The sequence below is a fragment of the Oryctolagus cuniculus genome, chromosome 12, assembly GCF_051225735.1.
Source record: "Oryctolagus cuniculus isolate XC-2025 breed Fujian yellow rabbit chromosome 12, ASM5122573v1, whole genome shotgun sequence".
Lineage (NCBI taxonomy): Eukaryota > Metazoa > Chordata > Mammalia > Lagomorpha > Leporidae > Oryctolagus > Oryctolagus cuniculus.
The window spans coordinates 54849933-54872339 of NC_142878.1; the positions used below are offsets into that span (position 1 = coordinate 54849933).

A 22407-nucleotide genomic window follows, 5' to 3' on the forward strand; every position below is an offset into this window, starting at 1 on the left:
AATAGACATACACTTGTAAATAAAAAGAGTTGCATTACAGTGATTGAATTCTGGGTACTTTTAGCTTCTAAAATTTTTCCTTAATGCTGTTTTTACAGTTTCATCAACAAATACCAGTGGGTGATTATTTATCTTTTTGAAGGGTAATAATTTGTCTCAGGAATATCATTTCACTCTCCAATTTTCAGGTGAGATATTTTATCATCTAAAACTCAACCATCTGACCCACCAAGTTTTTGTTTACATTTCATTTAGGTAAAAATATCTGGTACCTGGGACACTGAATTGCTGGATATTTTGACTGATATTACTCTTTGTGGAATTAGAATCTAACCTTTAGGGGCTTACAAAGAGGTTATGTGTAAAGAAAACAACTTACGTCTGGATGCTAACAAGCTAGAATATCGTCCCATAGAAATTTTGGTAAACTGCTTCTAATGCTTATTTATCAGGAATGGTGGAATCACCAAAATAATAAAGCTAAATATATTAAAGATCACAATAAGAAAACACATACTTTTATTTTTCTATTGAAAAACAGCCAAATAAACAAGGTGACATATTTTTATTGATCCCAGAATTATAAATTTAAATTATCAAATAGAATAAGAAATTTTTTTATCACAGATGAATCATATGATAACTATACAGAAAAACATAAATATGCATATTCCTCAATTAAAACACATTAAGTCTAAATGCCAAGGGAAAAAAACAAACACTTCTACTTATCTGTATAATCTAGTCACTTTAATTTTATAAGAGCCCCATAGATAGTATTACTAAATTTATATTTATAAATATAGATTAGTACATAAACTTCATTGCCTCTTGTTAGAGTGTACTGATCTGATCATGGGGGAATCATCTAATTTGTCTTAGATTATGTTGGGAGTCTCAGAACTTTCCTTAGTGCTGTCTTTATCTCTTTATTACGGAGGCTGTAGATGAGAGGGTTGAAGAGTGGGGTCACCATAGCATAGAGGAGAGTTGCAACTTTTTGCATCCCAGCAGACTGTCCGAGTCCTGGGCTCACATACATGACCATCAAAGAACCATAGAACAGAGATACCACAGCCAAATGAGACCCACAGGTGGAGAAAGCCTTATGTCTCCCAGTGGCTGAAGGCATACGCAACACAGCGATTAAGACAAGAGTGTAAGACCCAAGAATAAAGAAGAAGTTACCAAAGATAACCAATGAGCTTAGAGTGTAGCAAAGCAGTTGCGTTTTTGGGGCAGAGGCACATGCCAATGCAAATAGTGGCCCTGGGTCACACACAACATGATCAATAATGTTGGGGCCACAGAAGGGCAGCTGAGAGATGAGAACAATGGGGATCAGGAACCAAACAAATCCACAAACCCAGCAGATAATGACCAGTTTAGTACAGAGATGTAGAGTCATGGTATTAGGGTAGTGCAAGGGGCGACAGATAGCAAGGAACCTGTCAAAGGCCATGACAGTCAAAAGAAAGCATTCAGATGTACCCAAAGAGAAAAAGAAGTAAAATTGGAGAAAACATCCAGGGAAGGAGATTCTTTTTTTTTCTGAGAGAAAGTTGTTCAACATCTTGGGCACTGTAGAAGAGACATACCACATTTCCAGAAAGGAGAAATTCCTCAGGAACACGTACATGGGGGTGTGGAGTCTCTGGTCACACCATAGGGCACAAACAATGGCCCCATTCCCTGTTATGGTCAGAGCATATATTGTTGTGAAGAGTGAGAAGAGGAGGATCTGAATCTTCCACTCACAAGAGAAACCTTGTAGTATAAATTCTCTTACAAAAGCAATGCTGGAACCTGGTTCAGAGACATTCATTGAGACATCACCTACAATGTCAAGAAGCAGAGGGTTATCAGTTAGCACTAGCTTAAAGAGGTAATTCTCAGATAGGAAGATAATATGATTTACTCTTTCTTGGCTGTATACTTTGAGTTTTGGGTATAGTGAATAGATTGCTACACACAAGCAAATTTTACATGTTTCTAAATCTTTCCCTTACTATGAAGCCACGATAGAACTGAACAAAGTTAAACTCATTTTGCAAGCTTGCTATCTGAGAAAAGGTGTGATCTATGATATTTTATATTTAGCTTCTAACACAAAGTTTATACTTAATAAATGCATTACTATCTTATTCTAAATCCAACTGATAACTACAACAGATCCAGAAAAAAACCCATTTAATATGATTATTTATAGCTGAGTTAAAATAGTACTCAACATTACTTAAATATGCAAAAGAACTGAACATATTTTGCAGTAAGTTGGCAGTAAAGTCTTTAAATCGCTAAATTTCTATTTCTGTTAGTTTGAGCAGTTCTATAATCCAGTTTTATAATGTTACTTACCAACACTGCCTTTTGTAATGCTGTAGAGTCTTCTGTAGAAGACAATAGCTTTAAATTTTTGTCTAACCTTTCACCTTAATTCTACAGGCTGATACAGTCACTATCATACATATATATGTATATATATACATATGTATACATATATATATTCTGTTTCATATTGGTTTAGTCAATATGTACAAAAATTTTTCAAAAAAAAATCTAGGCATGAACATGTAGATTTTAAGGGTTTCTCATAAATTTTAGAATTAATTTCCCTAATATGCTTGTGCAAAATTAAAAAAATGCCAAATGGCAGAAGTCAAAATACTTTCTTTGTCATAGGCAAACTTGACTCAGATGAAAGAAAAGACATCAAGATGTAAGATACCTGGAAAAATTTTGTTTTGGTAATATGCAAGGAGGTCAAAAGTTTACACTTTGGGTACAAACACAAAACTTTGGAAAGAATATTTTCTTCTGACCTGATCTCACATCAGTGCTCTGGGATATCTTTTAGTATAGTTAGGTGGGAGCTGTTTTTGTGTATCTCTTAAAAATGCTCTAAATTGGAAGCATTGCTAAATTGACATTAAGAAATTATGGAAAGAGGCAGAGGTGTCATGTTACTCAGCAGCGCTCAGAAGCTACACCTCTTAGAGTTCTCACATGAACCAAATCTCCAATGACCTTGTTTTATAAAGACTGTCCTGGCTCTTGCTAGACAGCTTTATTGCTGCACAGAAAGTTAAGAATGCACTTTCTTTATCCCCTGTTCTCCTGGGATGTGGTCTCTGTAGCATTAGGAAAGTTCACCTCTTCTAAGCCAACAGATCTTTAGAAAGTTGATGATGACGTATTCTCTGAAGATTCAGTAAAGAGTAGTGACAACTTTTCAAATGCACCATTATTTACAAACAGCTTGCCTAATGAAATGTGAATTCAATAAAAACTTCCTGGATGCTCAATCTGAGAAAAAAATAACAAAGTACAAACAAAAGTTCTCACATGAATCTGAGGGCAGTCCAGATGTCATCATTCATTTTCTGGAGCAAAGTAAGGAAAATATTGACATATAGATTTGCTAGGATATTCAATAAAAGCAGATAGAATTTAGAAACAACTTCTGGAAGCATAACATGGAATATTTCTTTACATATGAGAGGAAAGTGTAAGACATTTAATTGACAAGCATTGCAGGGGCCGGTGCTGTGGCGTAGCAGGTAATGCCGCAGCCTGCAGTGTTGGCATCCCATATGGGCGCTGGTTCAGACCTGGCTGCTCCACTACTGATCCAGCTCTCTGCTATGGCCTGGGAAAACAGTAGAAGATGGCCCAAGTCCTTGGGCCCCTACACCTATATGGGAGATCCAGAAGAAGCTCCTGGCTCCTGGCTTCAGATTGGTGTAGCTCCGGCCATTAAAGCCAACTGGGGAGTGAACCAGCGGATGGAAGACCTCTCTTTCCCTCTGCCTCTCTGTGTAACTCTTCAAATAAATAAATAAACCTTTAAAAAAATTGACAAGCATTTCAGAGGAACCTGTGGCTTCTCAATATGAGAGAAGTGTCTGCTTTCATTGTCTCTTCAGTTTCACTCTATGGCATTTGGGTGGTCTAAATGGTATGACTCAAATATCCATGTTCATAAGTAGCATTCATGAAGCACACATCCTAGCAACATAGGTCTCTAGGCCACAGACTGCTTAAACAAAACCAAACCAAACCGAAACAAAAAACAAAACGTCCCCTTAAAAAGACAGACTAAGGAGGAAAAATAGTATTTAGATTTTTATTGTCTCTTAGTTGTTAACGATTTTTAGTCCTTAGAAACTCTGAGAATATAGGTTTGGTTTTGTTATTGCCTGCTCAAAAATCATCACTGGTTTCATTATTCACACAATAAAGCTCAAATTCTCAAACTCCCCCTCAATTCACTTCCAATGACTTAGTCTTTCAGCCGCTAGGTTGGACAGTATTTCTCTCTCTCTCTGGTGGTTTCTCATGTTCTCTTGTTTGTGGTTATTCTCTCTACCTGAACTTCCTCTCGCCTTCATCCTCTAAAACTTATGCCTGTTCTTCAAGATATTCTAGTTCAAATAACATTTTTCCATAATCCTTTCCTTTAAGCCCTTAACCAAAGTATGTTTTCTTTGCCTTTATTTTATAATTTTTGTCCTTTATATGATATTAATAGCAAGCTGCTTTATATTATGTTTATCTTTATTTATGTCTTTCCTCTTCAATATTGTAATCTCTTTGAAGGCAAAAAGAGTTATCCAATTTTTTGTGTTAATATAGGTGCTAGAAATATATTGCATTTATTGGAAGTACTTGTTGAGTACTTACATTCTTATTACATCAGTTTTTTATTTGTAAAAGCCACACTTGCTGAACCAAAGTGATAAAAAATCTCCCAGGCACATGACAATTCAATATTGCACTATATTTAAAGGTATTAAAAAAATTCAGGGGTTGGCGCTGTGGCATAGTGGGCTAAGCCTCTGCCTGTGGCACCAGCATACTATATGAGCGCCAATTCTAGTTACAGCTATTCCTTTTCCAATCCAGCACTTTGCTGTGGGCTGGGAAAACAGTGGAAGGTGACTCAAGTGCTTGGGCCCCTCCACCCATGCAGGAGACTTGGAAGAAGCTCCTGGCTCCAGCTCTGGCCAATGCAGCCATTTGGGTATGAACCAGAGGATGGAAAATTCTCTCTCTCTGTGACTCTACCTTTCAAATAAATAAATAAAATATTTTTTAAAAAGTAAAAGCTCTCATGACTTTAGTTATATTTAGAAAAAAAGAAATTCAGAGTGTGGGAGACATCTGTGTGGGTTAAAGCTCCTTCTGAGAAACTTCTTAGAAAGCTCTTGAAGATATGGCTTGAAACAACAGTGATACTCAAAGGGTGATCATACATGATAAACATAGAATATAAGAGTAAACATTTAGAAGTTCTTGTGGAAGAATAGTTTTATGTGTGTTAAATGTAATTAGAAAATGGGAGTATATAAGTGGACTAATATAGTATTTGTCTTTCTGAGGTAGGCTTATTTCACTTAGCACAGTGTCTTCTAGGTATATCCATGTTGCTGCAAACATCAGAATTTCCTTTTTATTAAGGCTGAATACCATTTCATTGCATATATACACATACATACATATATACATACATGTCATAATTCCTTCTTCAACAAACGGTGTGGGGAAAACTGGGTCTCTGTGTGCAGAAGTTTGAAACTAGACCCCTACTTTACACCTTACACCTTACAAACTAGATCAAAGACCAAAATCTACAACCCAATACCATCAAATTACTATTTTAGAACATTGGGGAAACTCTGTAAGACATTGGCACAGGCAAAGACTTCTTGGAAAAGACCCTAGAAGCATAGGCAATCAAAGTGAAAACTGACAAATGGGATTACATCAAGCTGAGAAGCTTCTACACTGCAAAAGAAACCTTCAGCAAAGTGAAGAGGCAGCCAACAGAATGGGAGAAAAATATTTGCAAAGTATGCAACTGACACAGTTAATAATCAGAATCTATAAAGAACTCAAGAAATTCAACAACAAAACGGACAATCCAGTTAAGAAATGGGCAAGAATTTTAACAATCATTTTTCAAGAGAGGAAATTCAAATGGCCAACAGACACTTGAGAAAATGCCCAGGATTGCTAGCCATCACAGAAATGCAAATCAAAACCACAATGAGTTTTTGCCTCACTACAGTTAGAATGGCTCTCATTCAGAAATCAACAAATGACAAATGCTGGTGAGGATGTGGGGAAAAAGGTACCCTGAAGCACTGTTGGTGGGAACGTAAACTGGTGCAGCCACTGTGGAAGACAGTATGGAGATACCTCAGGAATCTGAATACAGACCTACCATATGATCCAGCCATTCCACTCCTGGGAATTTACCCAAGGGAAATCAAATCAGCATATGAAAGAGCTATCTATACCCCCATGTTCATTGCAGCACCATCACAACAGCTAAGATATAGAATCAACCCAGATATCCATCAACTACTGACTGGATAAAGAAATTGTGGTATATGTGCACTATGAAGTACTTTTCAGCTGTAAAAAAATGAAATCCTGTCTTTTGCAAAAAAATGGCACAACTAGAAACCATTATACTTAGTGTAATAAAACAGTCCCCCAAGCCGGCGCCGTGGCTCAATAGGCTAATCCTCCACCTTGCGGCGCCGGCACACCGGGTTCTAGTCCCGGTCGGGGCGCCGGATTCTGTCCCGGTTGCCCCTCTTCCAGGCCAGCTCTCTGCTATGGCCAGGGAGTGCAGTGGAGGATGGCCCAGGTGCTTGGGCCCTGCACCCCATGGGAGACCAGGAAAAGCACCTGGATCCTGGCTCCTGCCATCGGATCAGCGCGGTGCGCCGGCTGCAGCGGCGGCCATTGGAGGGTGATCCAACGGCAAAGGAAGACCTTTCTCTCTCTGTCTCTCTCTCTCACTGTCCACTCTGCCTGTCAAAAAAAAAAAAAAAAAAAAATAAAACAGTCCCCCAAAAGACTACTACCATATGTTTTCCCTGATCCAGGGTGACTAATAGAGGACCTAAAATGCAGTGTATTGGAGTGAAATGGAAATTCTGAGATTTGATGCTTGTTACAGCCCTTGTCTCTTCTGCTCTGGAACAGTGTTTTTTTTTTTTTTCATATTATTTGTTGAAGTCTCTTACTTAGTATAGGGTTAACTATATGATCATTAAGTAAATTGAAAATAGATCTTTATAAAAATTAAGAGAAGGAGTGTGAGAGGCAGGAGGAAGGAGGTTTGGAGCATGGGCAGGAGGGACAGCAGGGTGGAAGGCATCACTATGTTCCTAAATAAGTATATATGAAATACATGAAATTTCTATAACTAAATAAAATTTTTTAAAAAAAAGAAAGAGAAGAGAAATCACACCTAAAATATCCTATGTAATAGTAGCAAAATAAATTTTATCTTTCATTTGGGAAGCTCACTTCCTTCATAGTTCAACCACTTTCTCCTTGAAAGGTATATTTAATTTGTGCAAGAATAGACTATTTCTTTTTTTAAAGACCAAAAGAATTATTTGGTCCGGCTTTCAGCATTCTTTCTTTTTTTCAGGATGCTGGGTCATGGACCATTTCTGAAGTCACCGCTTGTGGTGCGGTCTGGGAGCCAGCTGGAGACACGAGGAGTTAACCTGTCCATGATCAAGCATGACAAATGCCTCTCCTCCTGTCGTTCAGATGGATGATCCTCAGCACTTACAGGCTAGTTTGTCCGCATTCCTGCTTCCTAATAAATTAGCTGCACCAAAGTCCTGGCATCAAGGACCCCCAAAAAGACATGGAGAACAAATACTTTTAAATCACTTTACAAAGGCATTTATCACTGACGGTTGAATTTGTTTCCTTTCACTGTAGTGAGATCAGCATTGCAAATTATTCATTTATGACCCCAATAAGAAGTTTATATACATTTGACCAATATAAAAACTGAGGTCAGAATGGGTGAAAGACAGCTTTTCCATCTGAGACCACGATTGAGTCATTGTGAAAGAGGATGTGTGAAACGAGACCACTGGAATCTTCAGCCACAAGTGAGTTCTGAGGCAGAACAGGTTTGGGAAAATGTACATGTGTTGACTGAGGAGCTGGAGATTAAAACTATCCATGCTCCTGCACCTGCATGGGAGACCAGGAGGAAGCACCTGGCTCCTGGCTTTGGATCAGCATAGCTCCAGCCTTAGCGGCCATTTAGGGGGTGAACCAACGGAAGGAAGACCTTTCTCTCTGTCTCTATATCTCACTGTCTAACTCTGTCAAATAAAAAAAAAACTATCCATGCTGTGTATCTTTTAGAGGGCCTTCGGTGTCACTAAGGGTATATAAAACCCAGCTTGAGGGTTAATTATCTAAAATACTCTGCACACATATACGTGTGAGTACATACATATGCACACACACACCAAAGCAAAACAAAACCAAACACAAATGCAGTAAGTATAAATGTAGGAACAATATTCTCTACGACCCAAGGGAAACTGAAGTGAAAGTTGTGAAAGGGATTTGCTGAAGGTACTGAGATGACTTCCAGCGTGGGGCTCTGAGTTTTTAAAACTCTGAAAAAGAACATGATAACACGAATTCATCATCATTCCTAAGCAATTAACATCTATTGAGTGCTTTCTGCATGCTGGGGTTTATTTTAGGAACTTGCATATCCATCATCTCATGAAAACCTCATACTAACTGTTCTGTGGAGTAGGAATAGTCATTCCAACTTTTTAAAAAAGATTTATTTATTTACTTGAAAGAGTTACACAGAGAGAGACGAAGAGGCAGAGAGAAATAGGTCTTCCATGCCCTGGTTCACTCCTCAATTGGCTGCAACAGCTGGAGCTTTGCATATCCAAAGCCAGGAGCCAGGAGCCTCCTCTGGGCCTTCCCATGTGGGTGCAGGGGCCCAAGGACTTGAGCCATCTTCCACTGCTTTCCCAGGCCATAGCAGAGAGCTGGATAGGAAGTGGAGCAGCTGGGACTCAAACCAGTGCCCATATGGGATGCCAGCACCACAGGTGGTGGCTCTACCGACTATGCCACAGCACCAGCCTTTCATTCCAATTTTACAGTCAAAATTGAGATGCTCTGATTTAAACAAGTAATTAATAGAAGAATTAAGGCTCATAAAGAGCTTCTGATTCAAGATCTCATATCTTTTCAATGAGATCACACTGAGATCGAAAATCTAATTGCAGAAGTGCAAGGTTTTCCCCCTCTGTGTCACAGAGCACACAGGTCTAGCTCTGCGGTGGCTGAAATATCCCCTACACTAGTCCTCTTCTTACTCCACAGCTCCAGGGAGAATTAGGTGTTTATTTCTTTGTTTTCCTGTAACTTTGTGTACATTTAATGATTAAAGCATTTATTTCATTTTATGATATCTGCCTATCTCCCCCACAAAACTGTCTGGCGAGGGAAGAGATCATGTCTGAATTATCTTCTTAGACCAACAATAAGACAAGTGTCTAACTTAGAGCGGGCATTCAGGAAGCATTTATTGAATGAATGACTGTACAAATGTGAAAGTAACAGAGTGGCTATTTCACACTCTGTTAAACTAGATTATTCCACATCTCTCCTGGACCTCCTGCCAGAGACTTTGACAGGCACTTTAAACTTCTCCAGAGCCTTCCAAAAGCATTTTTCATTTCCTTATTCCTGAGACTGTAAATCAGGGGGCAGAAGGGAGGAATAAGCATTGCATAGAGCAAGGTCATGATCTTTGGCATCAGGGTTGAGTGGCTGGAACCAGGTCTCACGTGCATTACCATAATGGTACCATAGAATAGCAGCACCACAGCCAAGTGGGATCCACAGGTATAAAAGGCCTTGGGCCGACTGGATGACGAGGGCAACCATAGAGCAACAAGTAGAACCAACGCATAAGATATGAGATGGAAAAGAAGCTAAGGAAGACAAAGAGAGATCTTAGGAGCTGGTGAGCTTGGACATAGGAGCGGTAGCACACGAAAGGGTCAGCAGTGGACCTGAATCACATACAAAATGGTCAATACATTAGGGCCACTGAAAGGCAACTGGGAGATGAGAGTAACAGGCACCAGATACCAGAGAAAGCCACACACCCAACAGGAAATCACTAGGTTGAAACAGTGTTGTCCAGTCATAACTGTGGCATAATGCAGAGGATGACAGATGGCAAAGTACCGATCAAACGCCATAGCTGCAAGAAAGAAGCGCTCAGTGGACCCCATGGAGAAGAGAAAATATAACTGGAGGAAGTAGCCAGTGAAAAAATGGTCTTGGTTTCTGAAAGGAAGCTGACCAGTGTGTTTGGGACAGTGGAGTTGACATACCAGATCCCTAGGAATGCAGAATTCCCCAGGAGGATGTACATGGGGTGTGGAGATGCTGGTCCCAACACACAGCACAGATAATGGCTCTGTTTCCTGTGAGAGTCAGGAGGTAGATGATGCAGAAGAGCAAAAACAGGATGACCTGAATCTCTCTGTTACAGGGGAAACCCAGAAAGATGGATTCACTCACTGACTCAGAACGGGATCTGACCCAGAGACGTCCATGTAGCTGTGAATTGCCCTGCAATGAAACATTTTATCATGAGACCCAATTCAAATAACTGAGCATAACATACATGACCCTTCATGATCTAGTCTTTTATTCTTTAACCTCCTCTCTTTTATTTTTTAACCTCGTCTCTTTTCCTGTATCCTCTTGACTCCTGTGCCTTACTAAGAAAAGAACAGCTTCATTTCTTTTTTTAATGATTTACTTTTATTTATTTGAAAGACACAGAGAGAGGTCTTCCATCTGCCTGTTTACTCCCCAGATGGCTGCAATGGCTGGAGCTGCACCAATCTGAAGCCAGGAGCCAGGAGCTTCTTCCAGGTCTCCCAGGTGGGTGCAGGAGCCACAGCTCTGGCCCCAGAACAGCTTCTTGTCTTATTTTGTCTTGTCTTCCTTCCTTCCTTCCTTCCTTCCTTCCTTCCTTCCTTCCTTCCTTCCTTCCTTCCTTCCTTCCTTCCTTCCTTCCTTCGACAGGCAGACTTAGAGAGAGAGAGAGACAGAGAGAAAGGTCTTCCTTCTGTTGGTTCACCCCCTAAATGGTTGCTACGGCCAGTGCGCTGCAGCCGGCACACCATACCAATCCGAAGTCAGGAGCCAGGTGCTTTCTCCTGGTCTCCCATGCGTGTGCAGGGCCCAAGTACTTGGTCTATCCTCCACTGCCTTCCTGGACCGCAACAGAGAGCTGACTGAAAGAGGAGCAACCGGGACAGAATCGGGCGCCCCAACCGGGACTAGAAGCTGGGGTGCCGGCGCCGCAGGTGGAGGATTAGCCAAGTGAGCCGCGGCACCAGCCAGAATAGCTTCTTTTCTAACAATTCATACCCAAGATAGCTGTTAATTCTTTCTAACTTCTCTGTCATTCTCCATCCATTCTTTTCTCTTTCCCTTCTTTCCACCTAATTATTCACTCTCTTTTGGGCCTGGGTAACTTGTTCTTAGAGTTTACACCGTTCATTAATTTCTTCCCTCATGAAGCATTCTTGGACTCTAACCATTGCTAATTCTTTGTTCTGCCGTACATCCAATGATGTATGTACTTGTGAACTTATTATAGCTATGCTTTATCATAACTCATAACTGGATCATTTGTCAAACTAGAAATGAGAAGTAACATTCTACAAGCTACAGATTTTTCTGTAATAAATAAGATTTACATTTTATAGTTTGCATTACAGATATTTTGAGTCTTGATTTACATACAAGACTGTAAAACTCTGAGAATAGAGCTCAAGTGTTAATCATCTTTGTTTTTTTTCCAGTGTTTAATGCATTATCTTGTAAACAATATGGCTTTATAATTGCTTGTTAAATAAATGCATCACTATTTATGCCTCCAATTGAGTCTTTTTTAAATTTTTTTATTTTTTGACAGGCAGAGTGGACAGTGAGAGAGAGAGAGACAGAGAGAAAGGTCTTCCTTTGCCGTTGGTTCACCCTCCAATGGTAGCCGCGGCCAGCGCAATGCGGCCGGCGCACCGCGCTGATCTGATGGCAGGAGCCAGGTACTTATCCTGGTCTCCCATGGGGTGCAGGGCCCAAGCACTTGGGCCATCCTCCACTGCACTCCCTGGCCACAGCAGAGAGCTGGCCTGGAAGAGGGGCAACCGGGACAGAACCTGGCGCCCCGACCGGGACTAGAACCTGGTGTGCCGGCGTCACAAGGCAGAGGATTAGCCTTTTGAGCCGCGGCGCTGGCCTCCAATTGAGTCTTGATTCAGGTAACTTTTCCCCTGGAATAGTTAATCACTTCATACATTTCATCATCATACCTGGAAGCCGTAAGTGGGGACAGATTAGAGCAAGTATGTCCAAAAAGAGGAGGTGCCTAATGTGGTGTGGCATTAAAGTAAATACACGCCCCTTTTCACCTGGGACTGTTCAGTGCTTTGCATCTCAGAAAGTACTTCAGGCTCAAGGAGATACAAATGGTCATTCACCCTGTATGAGATCCCGAGATGGACTCAGCCTGTGTTAAGAATGCGTGTGCACTGGTCTCCTTGGATTCTATTGCGATCCGCCCCTTTTAGTTATTCACAGAGTAACAGGAAAGGACCTCCATATGAATCATGAAAATACTGCTTAGACAGGGGAACAATGGTGAGGAAGTGCTCAGATTGGTTTTCCAGAACTGCGGATGTCCTATGGAACGCGATCATTCTAATCATCAGCTGAGGCCACTCTCTGGATGCACTGGCCGTGTGCCAATTCATAGCAAAGTCCTAGCGAAGGTCGCGGCTGCCCTGTTAACTTTATTTGCATCAGGAAAATTACTCTGTGATTCCAGCCCTTCGGACCTGGAAAGTTTCTCTGAGCCATTATGCTCTTCTCCATTTTGTTTTCTCTTTTGAGCAGCTGCTACTGAAAAGGGGGAAATATAATAGGAGAAGACTGACTGGATTTTTAAGTTGGGGGTTGCTACTCCCATATAGACTGAGCTGATGACTTTCTGAAACATTTAGTGATCTGGTATCTGAAGATCACTCTGATGATGGTATAGCAGCTTAGGGAATACAAAGACCTAAAGTAGTTTAATTTTACTTCCTCACTTAAGGTAAAGAAATTCTTCACCTTCCCCAAGGATCATTCAGACATTGGTGTTAAGAACCTTCGGTAATGTCAAGGAACTCGTTTTTTCCCTGCCAGTTGTTGCCTTGATCTGGCCAGGTTTTCTGCCTGCATCTGCTTCTCTAAACTTGTGATGATATCATAGAGCCCAGTTTTACTAGATAAAACCATTAGTGTAATTTCCCCAGCTTTGGCTACTCAGTAGTCAGACAATTTTATATACATGTAAGTAAAACCAAAACATAGAGATCTCACATTCTTTAGCTTTAAAAGGTGTTTATGAGACTCCCCCAGGACTGGCGCTGTGATGTAGCGGGTAAAGCTGCCGCCTGCAGTGCTGGCATCCCATATGGGTGCCAGTTGGAGTCCAGGGTGCTCTGCTTCCAATCCTGCTCTCTGCTATGGCCTGGGAAAGCAGTGGAAGATGGCCCAAGTGCTTGGGCCCCAAACCCACGTGGGAGACCCAAGAGAAACTCCTGGCTCCTGGCTCCTGGCTTTGGATTGGCTCAGTTCCAGCTGTTGTAGCCATTTGGAGAGTAAACCAGTGGATGGAAGACCTCTTTCTCTGTCTCTCTGCCTCTGCCTCTCTGTAACCCTGCCTTTCAAATAAATAAGTAAATCTAAAAAAAAGAGACACCTCAAAACAAATTAATTTTCCTAATTATTTAACCTACTAGGACTTTCCAGGGTACAATAATTTTTACTGTAGCTTTCATTTTCAGTTCTATGTCTCTTTGGAACTTTTTAAGTGTTTATAGATACAGGATCTAAAACAGATGCAGGAAAACAATGTTTTAAGGTCATTTAGCATTATCTGGTAAGAGTTATTGGTCATAAAAAAGAGTTATTGGTCATAACTGGACTCTTCTTATTTCAATAGAAAGCACACTTAAACTTAGATTTGTAAAAAACTATGCCAATTTATGTTTTAGAAAATAAATTCATTTTTACTTACCTCAATGACAAACATCAGTCCTCTTCAGGAACTGAAGCTCTAGTTACCTGGATTTTTTACTTCAAATCTTTCATGAGGAACAGCAACAGCACCACCATCAAAAACAACAAGTCAGGATTGTCTTGCTAGAAAAAAAGGTAGAGAGATGATATGATTTCTCTATACCCGGGTGTTATATCTGGGGAGGAATCACAGACCAAAGTCAATTGTGTCCTTTTTTCTCATTCTCAGTCTGAAAAATATGGATTTCTGGGACTTTCACTGAGAAACGAACCCTCTTTTGTACAATTAACTGTGCAATATCTGCCAATGGTCTCTTCTGAGGAGCTGGCTGGAAGACCGATGTAAATGAGACTTTTGGAGTAGTCTCCAATTTCTAGCTTGCAAGAAAGGATTCAGATACCACCTATTTTCAAATGTTGGATAGAAATGAAGGGTGTACCGAAGAGTTTGGTATTCTCTGTCTTTTCTTGCTCAGTGTTTTCCAATATCTGATCCCTTGAGTTTAAAAAGATAGATTTTTCATCTCAGAACGCCTTTGGGCAGGTCAGTCTTTCAGGCTTGCATCTGCCTTTACTTTCCGTGATTAAATTTCTTGGGGAAAGGACCCAGGAAAAATGAAAAGTGGGCATGAAGAATATACATGTGGTTTTTGTCTTTTGAACTCAAAGCCAATTATTTTGTCCTTTATGGAAATAAAATTTCTCTAGGGAAAGCTGACAACCATACAACCAGTCTCCAGACAGAGGTGGAAAATGAAGAAAACAACCAGAATATATTTGCCTTTTGTAAAGAAGAAAACAGTAGAAGCTTAAAAGTTACTGGAGTTTTTTTATGGTACATCAAAAAAATTCCATTATATTTTTAGTTTTATAACCCAGTGGTCCACTGTTATTAAGTCAATATTTATTAACATGGTTTCTCTCTTAAGGCTATTTTGTTTCCAACAAATTCTTCTCAGCTTGTATGTGTATGTGTATGTGCATACACACTCTAAGCTATTTTTTTTTAATGAGCTCTGGCCCAAATAGTCATATTGCAAAAATGCCTCCTCTGACATGTTTCCTAAATAGCTTTTCCAGATTTCATCATCTGAATTAATTTTTTGTTTTTTGTTGGTTTTTACTTTATTTGAAATACCATCTTGTTGAATTGAGATGAAATTTAGTGTACTTTTCTTACACTATTAACTTGCTTTCCCTAAGTATAAATTAGAATTGAAGATTTTGCCTTTCCATATAAGCTCCTGATTCTCTGTTTGACATGAGATCCTTATTTCACTTTTTTTTTTTTTAAGATTTTTTTATTTACTTGAAAGTCAGAGTTACACACAAAGAGGAGAGTCAAAGAGAGAGAGAGAGAGAGAGAGAGAGAGGTCTTCCATCCACTGGTTCACTCCCCAACTGGCCACAACGGCTGGAACTGCACCCATCTGAAGCCAGGAGCCAGGAGCTTCTTCCGGGTCTCCCATGTGGCTGCGGGGGCCCAAGGACCTGGGCCATCTTCTACTGCTTTCCCAGGCCACAACAGAGAGCTGGATCGGAAGAGGAGCAGCCAGGATTTGAACCGGTGCCCATATGGGATGCTGGCACTGTAGGTGGTGGCTTTACCTACTAGGCCACAGTGCTGGCCCCATCACTTTCTTTTAATGTAACTCACTTAATTTGAAATGTATGAGTTGTACTTAAGTAATCATTGTGAGTTAGCACTTACTGGCATTCCAGATGTTTATCAGATCATAGGGAGTCTAATTAATCCATTGTCTGTGAATTTCTTAAAGTCCATATAAGTCATGTGATGCTGATTAATACAAAAATTTCCCATGAATTTTTAAAATAGCATATGATTAATTAATACTGATGATAATAGAAGAACAAAAATATCTTTTTTTAGGAGTGAGGTTTGCAATAATTTTAGGCAATATATCCAATTACTTTCTTATTATTTTAAAGTTTTATTTATTCATTTGAAAGGTAGAGTGACAGAGAAAGAGGGGGGATGAGAGAGGCAGGGAGGGAGGGATGGATGGGGAAAGAAAGAGAGAGAGAGGAAAAGAGGGAGAGACAGGAAGAGGAGGAATATTCCATTCATTGGTTCTCTCCCCAAATGCTTGCATGCCCACAAAAGCCTAGGATGGGACACACCAAATCTAGGAGCCAGGAACTCCATCCAGGCTTCTCACATGGATAAAAGGAATCCAAGTATTTGGGCCATTATCTTCTGCTTTCTAAGCGAATTATCAGGAAGCTGAATCAAAAGCAGAGGCAGGATTATGTGGGCATACCAGGTGGTGGCTTAACCAGTTGTGCAATTTGGACAATGCTATATAACAAATAATTTCCAAATCTTGGTGATTTATAACAAAAATTATTTCTCATTCACAAGATTGTGAATCAGCTAAGATGACTTTTCAGGCTGTAAGACAGTGTTAGGTCTATTCCATAATTATTATTATTTCAGGACCAGACTGAAGAAGCTAACTCCTAGCTGGGATAGATCCATTCACATGGAAAATGGTAGTATTACAAAATAACAAGACACATCACACTTTTAAACCTTCTGTTTAGACATCCACTTTTTTTTTCTATTGACACGGCTAGCCTTAACATCATTAGAGAAAAAACGTATATACTTGTCCCCCAAAAGGGAGGAGAAGGAATATTTGATGAGTCCTAAAATCTACCATGTTGCACAACTCTACTTCAATAATGTTTATATTTTTGTGGCAAAGATGCTTTTTTGGTACTTTTAAAAAGTTTATTCAAGACAAGAGCCTAGGTTGATTACTGATGCCATAAACAAGAGTGCCAATTTGTTAAGTCAACAACAGGAGTCACTGTGCACTTACTCCTCATATAGGATCTTTGTCCTTAGTGTGCTGTACATTGAGATTTAATGCTATAACTAGTACTCAAACAGTATTTTTCACTTTATGTTTCTGTGTGGGTGCAAACTGTTGAAATCTTTACTTAATGTATGCTAAACTGATCTTCTGTATTTAAAGAGAATCTAAAATGAATCTTGATGTGAATGGAAGAGGAGAGGGAGTGGGAAAGGGGAGGGTTGCGGGAGGGAGGGACGTTATGGGGGGGAAGCCATTGTACTCCATAAGCTGTACTTTGGAAATTTATATTCATTAAATAAAAGTTTTAAAAAAAAACTTCATGCATTTCATATATACAAATTTGAGAACACAGTGGTTCTTCCCACCCTACCCTGCCTCCTGCCTGCACACTCACCCTTGTTTTTCCTCCTTCTCCTATTCCCATTCCTATTTTTTTTCAAAGATCTATTTTTCAGTTAACTTCATAGGTCTATACTAAGTAAAGAGTTCAACAAATAGTATGAAGGAAAAAAAAACAACACTGTTCTTCAGCAGTAGAAACAAGGGCTGCTCAAAATCTCATTTCAAAGTGTCTATTTCATTCCTATAGATTACCTTTTCGGTGCTAGACTACTTAGCACAGAACAGGGGGGACATGTGGTATTTGTCTTTTGAATCCATTTTGTTGAAAATGACAAGATTTCATTTTTTTACTGCTGTGTAGTAGTACATAGTGTATGTACCATAATTTCATTATCCAGTCAATAGTTGATGGACATATGGGTTGATACCACCATATCTTAGCTATTGTGAATTGAGCTGCAATAAGCATGGTGGGTACAGATCACTCTTTTATATGCTGGTTTCTTTTTGTTTGGGTAAATTCCCAGGAGTAGGATGGCTGGATCCTATGGTAGGTCTATATGAAGATTTCTGAAGTTTCTCCATACTGTCTGCCCCAGTGGCGTCCCAGTTTACATTCCCAACAACAGTGGGTTAGGGCACCTTTTTCTCCACAGCCTTTACAGCATTTCTTGTTTGTTGACTTCTTTATGAGACTCATTCTAACTGAGGTGTGGTGTAACCTCATTGTGGTTTTGATTTGCATTTCTCTGATGGCTAGTGACCCTGAGCATTTTTTCCTGTGTCTGTTGGCCGTTTGTAGTTCCTCCTTGATGTCAGATCTGCCCTGAGCCCACACTTTTTTCTGAGCATGTATCACTCCAACTTTTCCTGCAGGTGTGGATGCTTTAGAATGTCGTAGTCTTTAACATTTAGCTCTCAAAGAATAAAGAAGGAAGAGTGAAATGAAATTTTGGGAGAAAGGATGCCAGCCCTTTAAAGCCCCTGCAAGTTCCTTCCACTGGAGAAGGAGGGACTTGCAAAAGTGGAAGGAGATCCCAAAATGAACATGCTTATCTTTGCACATATATGGTCAGTATCAGCACATGTCCTCAATATTTGGAGGAGAAGGTCCATTTTGCCTACCCGACTCCAGCAAGCTGTGTGCTAGCTGATCCAGGAACACACACAAAACTGTTTGCCACATTCTGGGGGTTAGGAAATGGTAGCTGCTCTGCGCTATAGTTGAAATTGACTGAAATTAACCACAATTTATCATCCAAGCCTTACCCTAGAATTTGCAGGCCTTCTAGAATTCCATAAAATAGTTATAATGTATCTATCTATTTTACCAGTGAAATTGCTGTCTAGTTAAGAAAACAGATTCTTGGTGCCAGCATTGTAGTGTAGTGGGTATAGCCACTGCTTGCACATCCTATATGGGTGCTGGTTCAAGTCCCAGCTGCTCTACTTCCAATCCAGCTCCCTGCTAATGAGCCTGGAAAAGCAGCAGAAGATGGCTCAAGTGTTTGGGCCTCTGCAACCCACAAGGGAGACCTGATGAAGCTCCTGGCTGCTAGCTTTGGCCTGGCCCAACCCCAGTCCCTTTGTGGCCGTATGGGTTGTGAAACCAGCAGGTGGAGTATCACTCTGTCTCTCTTTCTCTGTAACTCTACTTTCTAATAAATAAATAAATCTTAAAAGAAAAACATTTTCAGAATCCTCCCCAGTACTATCTACTCTTGTCATCAACATAGACTTTTCTAGTTTTTTTCTAGCTATCCTGAAGACCTATAGTACATGCTACAGGTCAGAAACTGAGTCTTCAAGAAAGACAAGTTTTAAAACTTCCATGGAAAGAACTGTACTGCCTATTGTTATATGTTCACATCACAAGGAATAGACATATGGCTTTCCAGCATAATTGGACATGGTTTCATTGAGTAAACAATTCATGAAGGGTTATAACAGAAAACTCAGACAGGATTTTGACAGAGAGTATTTTTTAAAACTTTTATTTAATAAATATAAATTTCCAAAGTACAGCTTATGGATTGCAATGCCCCCCCCATAACTTCCCTCCCACCTGCAACCCTCCCATCTCCCAATCCCTCTCCCATTCCATTCGCATCAAGATTCATTTTCAATTATCTTTATATACAGAGGATCAATTTAGTGTATATTAAGTAAAGATTTCAACAGTTTGCACCCACACAGAAACATAAAGTGTAAAATACTGTTTCAGTACTAGTTATAGCATTAATTCACATTGAACAACACATTAAGGACAGAGGTCCTACATGAGGAGTTAGTTCACAGTGTAGTATTTTTTGAAAGCAGATTGGTGGTCCAAACTTTAGTGGTTCTAAAAAAGAAATGTAATTGTGTTTGTTTAAAAATACTGTTCATTTTGAAGGGCGTATGCTTTTATTGTTTGCTTTTAATCTTCCAGTTTTGATAGGCATATAAAGAAGTCTTTTTCTTCTTTACTTTCTGTCTCCAGCTCTTAACTTAGTAGGTTATGTAACAGGACAACGGTTGCACTGCATACATTGAAACAATGCCTACAAAGCCTTCCCAAAACTTGGTTTGCTCCCACTCCACGGCCTGCAGGACCCCAGGTTTACATGGAGTAAGGAAAATTACTATCTGGTAAGTCAAAGACATTAGAAAATGTGGAGGATATTGAGGAAAGAGGAATTTGTTCACATTTAAAGTTAATGCAGCAAGATTAAATGTATACAAAATTTTTGATTTTAGTTTCCTAGCCTCTGAATACACAGATAATAAAAATAAAGAGAGCTCCTCCAAAATTAGGGACATTACTGAATATGCAACCAGACTACCTATGTGACTTTCAGGCAGTAGTTACTTTTCTGATCTTAATGATTGAATGTAATTTGCTCATTGTACAGCAAAGAGATTTGCAAGGATTTGCAAAGATTTTGCACTTCTTCTTGGACATACACATTTAAGGCAAATAAATTAAAATGCAATGACTTAAAAAAGTTTTGTGATGTACAATGTTTTTAGAGGCTATGAATATTTATGATACTTTCTTAGCCATTTAAGAATAACTATCCAAAAATTGCAAATAAGGCCAAGCTTTGCATGTGTAATCTTTTGATCTAATGTAAAGCATTGCTTAGTAGGCCCACATAAGGGTCATCTAACTCTAGATGGATGTAATTTTGTTCAATTTGTTATTTAAGCATATTACTATTTAATATTTAGAAGACATTGTACAATTATGTATAGTTAGAAGTTATAGAAAATTATAAAATCATATAAATGTTTTTTACTGTGTTAACAAAGATAATCCCAAAGTTTAAAACTGCATTGCCCTTTAAAAATTAAATTGATTAAATCTAACTTAAAAATTTTATTCTAGTGTTATTTTTGTGCTCTGATTATATAAAATCATTTTTGTGTTCTCTTTAGAATGGGTTTTATTATCCTGCTGTCCCTGATTAATGAATTAACACAATTTGACATGTAATCAGCATATATTTGTTTGAGAAATATGGTACATGGTATTTAGAATTTATGACAGGAAAAGTTTATAAAAATAAAAATATTTAGTTACGAATGATAACAGGCATATTTTCTAGACAATATCCATAAATAGGTGCCATGTAGCCCAAAGACTCAGATGCTGCTTCAAAGCACATTAACATCTTCATTGGTCATTATCCGAACCATGTTTCCATGGCAAAGCTTATGGATAAATACCAAGCTAGGCCTGGAGCTTGTTACCAGGAACAGACTGGAAAACAGGTGGCATACAGCAGATTGATAACTGACTCTAAGTAAGTGAACAGGGTGGACTGCTTTAACAAAGTTCTCTTTTCAGGGTCTGCAAACTCCCAGGTCTCCTTTCTAGCAAGGAAGGAGACATAGACAACTCAAACAACAGTCTAGGGAATCCCAGGGCTCATTAGGCTGAGCAGTGATAGAAGGTCCACAAAAACCTCAGACATTTCTAGAGCCCTGGGGACATAAGAGCTTTCTAATCCATACAGCCAGCCAGCCCTCAGCTAGAGTTTGGCTTAAAAGGAAGCAGGTCAGGCATGGACTGGAAAACCATGGTGGCCATCTGAGGATTGCTCATTTTGCTGGCTGAGACTGTGAAGAGGTGACTGGTGGCCTGAATGGCAGGGTAACCTATTCCTTCCTTGAAACCACGTATCTCCTGATAAGCAATGATGTAAGTTTCTCATATAAGCTTATTCAAGGTTCTGGGCACCTCCCTGCACCTCTTGCTGTCTCTGACACCATGTTTATCCTTACTGTTCTTATTCCTTTTTTCATTCCATTCTGGTATCAAGATACCATTGGAGTTTTGCTGTTCATACGCTGAAAAACAACCACAGAAAACTGAACTTCCTGTAGCATCAGCGATTTTTGGGGTTGGTGGTATCTTGAAAGGACTGGATAACATGGCCAAGTTCTATGTCACTGAAGGCGCTAGGTTCATGGCCGTGTTGTTTTAGGACTATGATTCTGCCTTAGCCCCCTTTAGATGCTGTTCTTCATTTCTCCAATCATCTCAATTTCTTTTTGACCAAATCTTCTTCAACTCTACTAAATTCAATTTAAAATATAGTATTTCAAACAAGATGAAAAATCATGCTCTTCTCCATAGGAAATACCATCCAACAGCACCCACTTCTTGGTATTTCAGGAGAAATTAGAAAACATGGATACCTACAGAAGGAGGTATCTATGTAGCAAACATCTTTCCATTGTTAGTGTGGTCAGGGTTCTTCCTCTAATAATGCCTCAGAGCTGAATAGAAACAAAAAATAAACAGATAAAACAGCAAAATGCAGCATGCTACAAGTTTTCTTTAAAAAATACAAATCCCACAAGGAAAACCTTGTTCCCTTCTTATGGTTTTACTCGTTACTAGAAAGACTAGAAATTAGCTTCTTAGCTGTCCACAAGTAGCCTGCACTATTGGAAAAGCTTGGTTTTACCCTCTTTTCTCCATACAGCAGGGTCCTTCCATATGAATTTTTATTTCTTGTTAAACCCTGTCAATTTCTTTCACTTATTAAACTTAGAATACTTTTATTGATAGGATAGGAATACAAACACTTGATAGGGGCTGACCTTAGTGCTTCCCCCAGCACCTGCAGAGATTTGACAAATGAAATTGTGTTGCAATAGGAGGTGGTTTTGGCGATGGATTTTCCTTCACCCTGAGGTACACAGTGCTCTTTCCATTTTCACACGGTAGTAAGACATTTATTTTCTTACTGTAGTCAGAGACATGAGAAAC

General features: G+C 39.5%; 1 protein-coding gene and 1 pseudogene across 1 annotated transcript; both read right to left on the reverse strand.

Moving 5' to 3' along the window:
• Positions 1-883: 883 nt before the first annotated feature.
• LOC103351227 (olfactory receptor 11H12-like) lies at positions 884-1825 on the reverse strand. The gene has a single exon (XM_051822583.3). It carries the CDS (start codon positions 1823-1825, stop codon positions 884-886), a length of 942 nt encoding a protein of 313 aa, XP_051678543.2.
• Positions 1826-9446: 7621 nt separating this feature from the next.
• Positions 9447-13972, reverse strand: LOC100347678 (olfactory receptor 11H4-like; annotated as a pseudogene).
• Positions 13973-22407: the final 8435 nt, after the last annotated feature.

Coding starts and splice junctions, on each gene's coding strand:
- LOC103351227 (XM_051822583.3), bottom strand. CDS start 1,825: ATGAATGTCTCTGAACCAGGTTCCAGCATTGCTTTTGTAAGAGAATTT.